We start from the raw sequence: 4,209 nt of genomic DNA on the forward strand, positions 1-4,209 counted from the left end.
ACAGATGAAATAGTGTGGTAAGATCACATTTATTTGAATTCATTAATTATAACATTTAGCTAGTTGAATTAATTATTCGATCGAGAGCAAGAAGTGTGTGTGTGTGTGTGTGTGTGTGTAAACATGCGTCAGCGCATCTCTACAAACATGTGAGTTTAGTTACTTAAACAGTGATTTTACCCTCTCCTTGCTGATAAATATGTAGCAACTCAGTATCTAAGCTATTTTATTAATAAAAGTCACGGGGCAGGGTTCACAACAAGTTTGTCTGCCTCAGGTCCAAAAGAAATGTAAAGAATGTACAAACTGAAAACACTAAATACTTTTGTGATCTATTTTCATTAGTTATTTTCAAAAGGGAAATACTGACATGGATGCTTACAGAGCATGAGGTCACCTTTTTAATTCCAACTGGAGAGATAAACATTTGTTTGTCTTTTATTATTATTATTTTGTGCTGTATTATTGGTTACTGTGTTATTTCTTTTTTTAAAGCAATAAACAACAGCAATAAATAACACTTTATTATCTAAAGAGTGTCCATGTGATTTTATACAATAATAATTTTGTGAAATGAATAAATGCATAATAATCGCCATAATCGTGAAATCGTGATTATTTCTCAGACAATAATCGTACCAAAAAAATCTATAATCGTTGCATCCCTAGTCATAACCGAACGTGACACAGTCTGAATGGAGGATGACAGACAGCCGCAGCGGAGAGAAGAGTTTACGTGAACTTGACTTGAATATTCATCTGTACCTCACATTAAACTATGGAAAAGCTTCAGAACACTTGAAATATAGTGCACAAAACCTTTATGGTGCTTTATAATGTTTTTGTGGCTTTCATGGGGCTTAATAATAACACAATAGTATACGCACTATATCGGATTTGGATCGGTCTCGTCTGACCGATACCCCGATCCAGCAGAAAATGCCAGTATCGGAGCGATACTGAATATCGGATCGGCGCACCCCTAATGTGGATGCTTAAAATACAACTTTGCTATCACAGGAGTAAATTACATTTTAAAATATTATACATTTTAAAATAGATACGTTATTTTAATCAGTAATAATGTTACAATGTTACTATTTTATTGTATTTTTCAGCAAATAAATGCAGGTTTTATGAACCGAAGAGACCGGTTTCATATTAAGATATTAAAAGATATTAAAATAGGAAGGAAATTACTGTCACTTGTGCTTTTTTTTGCCCCGCGCTCTGGTTCATTACTGTGTTTGACAGAGGACAGTTGAAAGCAACTGATGTTTTTTGTTTGTGCTTCAGGTATTACCCATGAGGAGATGGTGCAAGAGTCTAAGAGACACTGGCACAGATTGGAACAGAATGCACAGAGACAGAAGGTGAGGCCGAACAACAACACTGTGCCGTCTAACAAATGCTCATCTTTGATGGAATCTTGTCTTTTTTATTTGATTGCTCCTGCAGCAGATTTGATTTTATGTCAATTTTGTTGATTCAAGTCTTTTTTTTTCACTTGCCATCTTCAGCCCATGCTCGGGCCCCACCAGCCCAGCGGGAGCAGCAGTAACAGCAGTGCTGTGGTCTCCGGAGGAGTTGTCAGTGGAGGAGGAGACGGCGGCTTTGGGGGCGGAAGCACAGGAGGAGGTGGAGGAGGACTTGTAGGATGCGGTCGAGGGCGCGGCTTGAATCTGAAGATGAAGTTTGTGTGTGGACAGTGTTGGAGGGAGGGCCAGGTCAATGAGCCAGACAAGTCTCTGAAGTACTGCACTGCCAAAGCCAGGCACAGGTTAGCCTCCCTTATTCAATCAGGCATCATCTTACCACCAGGATGCACATTATGTGCTCATTAAAAATTAACGTACCTTTAATGTATACTGGAACAGTTGTAATATGACTGCTTTTAATGGACACAGTAGGCAGCAGCTTTGCCTGAGGTCAATAACAATGGTATCTGGTGTAATTATGGTATAATGCTTCTTTCTGCTTTGTCTATTCTTCTTTCCAGCTGGACAAAAGAGCGCAGAGTGTTGCTAGTGAAATCATTTGAGAAGAAAAAGTGGGTGGTAGTGCGACCGCTGCCTTTTTCCCGTACCTACCCCCAACAATATGATGTAAGTCAGTCCTTTGTTGATTAAATTATTGTGACCGTAAACAGAAACTGTTCTGTCAGGTTCTTCAGACAAGCAGGTTTTAGCGTTGACACTGAGCGGCGGTGCTGTTTTCACGATCTGTTAAACATCATACCATGTAATATTTATGGTAATTGATGTTATTACCATACTATTGTTAATCATACAGAAATACTTATTTTCTAAAGTTTCTATCAATGGCAATTCCGTATCATTCTTTTCAGACAAATGACGGGTTAAATACACATTTCTAGCAAATATCTTAATACTATTGTAATTATTAGGGTTTGGTGTTGGTATAGATTTCTCAATTTCATTTGAATTCACAAGTTATTGATTTGATTTGTAAATATTTCAGGTACATGACAGTTTTTAAAGGTAAAACGTCTCCAATAACTAATACTGTTAACTATACAGGGAACCTTCTCATTACTATTATATTAAATGTTAAAATGAATAACAGCACCAAAACATTTCTTCAAAACGTATCTGAACTGTGTTTATTTGTAGATATAATCATCAATTCTTAGAAAAAACTGAACAAACATTTAAATTAAACATAAGGCAGTTTTTTATTAACTCTATAATGATACAATCATGTTTCTACTCCAATTTGTATTGAAATATAATCATTTAAACAGCTGTCATAACTAAGTTACAGTGGCATGAGGATGTACATGATAATCTCTGTATGACACCTGTTTAATCCAACCTGTGCTATTTCAACATTGAGGAACTATTATAGTTTTTATTAATATTTTTGGATGATTATTATTTAAAAAAATATATATTTTCTTGTTTCATTTTCATTTTATTTAAAAAAATTTGTAATTGTCGTTTTCTTCATTTTTATTATTATTTTTTAAATATGTAGTTTTCATCACCCTTGTGAAAAAGTAGCGTACTTGTAGAAATGGTACCTATTACAAAAATAATATACTTAAAAATATATTTCATTGTAAACTGCATGTAATGTTTTCAACTAATTAATTGCAAGTTAAACTGCAGTTAAATGAAAATGTATCATAGTTTAAATTTATATTAGAGTGCTTTTTACTTATGTACTTACTGCAAGTAGGACTGAAGTACATCTTTATACATCTTCATATAAGTGTACTGCTGAATGTACTGACAAGCATTTATGGTAAACTAAAATATACTTTAATGTCATTACTACTCACTTATGTTATACAACTTATATTGTCATGCATTTAAATTCATTTGTATTTAAACATTTGTAATAAGGCAGTTTTCACAAGAGATTTCTTCAAACATACATTAAATGATTAAGACCTCACTAACAGGCAAAGGTATATGCAGTGTTGGGGAGTAACTAGTTACATGTAACGGCGTTACGTAATTTAATTACAAACTCAGTACACTTGAATCAAAACGCGATATGGACTAGTGTCTGAACATTAAGCCGCAAAAAGACAATATATGAATCCTGCACGTTCTGTGTGTCTGTGGAAATCTGCACAGGTGGAGCAGAGAAGCAAAACTACTGTTCATGGTTTCAAGTGCAGGTCCGTTTCATCTGTAAATATGCTATTGTAGTTTTGTCTTAGCATGGTGTTCAGTATTAGGATTTTTCTATAAATATATTGTCGTGATCCGTGTTGGGGAAAGTTACTTTTAAAAGTAATGCATTACAATATTGCGTTACTCCATAAGTTTAACCATGGAATTTGTAGTAAAAATCAATACAAATAGTAATCCATTTGCCAAAAAACAAACAAAACAAAAAACATGGTTACTGTACTTTTACTACAATAAAAGCATGGTTAATAGCATGGTGTTCAGTATTAGGATTTTTCTATAAATATATTGTCGTGATCCGTGTTGGGGAAAGTTACTTTTAAAAGTAATGCATTACAATATTGCGTTACTCCATAAAAAAGTAACTAATTACGTTACTTTTTATGGAAAGTAATGCGTTGCGCTACTTTTTAAATCTGGACAGGGCTTGCTTGTTTGTTTTTAAAATAAAAAAGTTCTATTTTTGGCAAATATAAAAGCCTTTTCACACCAAAAGTGAAATGAATAAGCCTCAGGCTGAAGGGAAAGTAAATTTACGTCCGTACAG

The 4,209-nt window shown here is 34.2% G+C and overlaps 1 protein-coding gene across 1 annotated transcript in view; it reads left to right on the plus strand.

The window, feature by feature from the left end:
- The window catches only part of zc3h7bb (zinc finger CCCH-type containing 7Bb), a 23,156-nt gene that overhangs the window by 14,964 nt on the left and 3,983 nt on the right, over positions 1 to 4,209 (plus strand). The window contains exons 17-19 of the mRNA XM_016546025.1: positions 1,297 to 1,373; positions 1,521 to 1,780; positions 2,000 to 2,105. Of these exons, the coding sequence (XP_016401511.1) occupies positions 1,297 to 1,373; positions 1,521 to 1,780; positions 2,000 to 2,105 (443 nt within the window). The remainder of the gene's footprint in view (positions 1 to 1,296; positions 1,374 to 1,520; positions 1,781 to 1,999; positions 2,106 to 4,209) is intronic.

Source organism: Sinocyclocheilus rhinocerous, unplaced genomic scaffold, assembly GCF_001515625.1.
Source record: "Sinocyclocheilus rhinocerous isolate Xijiao unplaced genomic scaffold, SAMN03320098_v1.1 scaffold820, whole genome shotgun sequence".
Lineage (NCBI taxonomy): Eukaryota > Metazoa > Chordata > Actinopteri > Cypriniformes > Cyprinidae > Sinocyclocheilus > Sinocyclocheilus rhinocerous.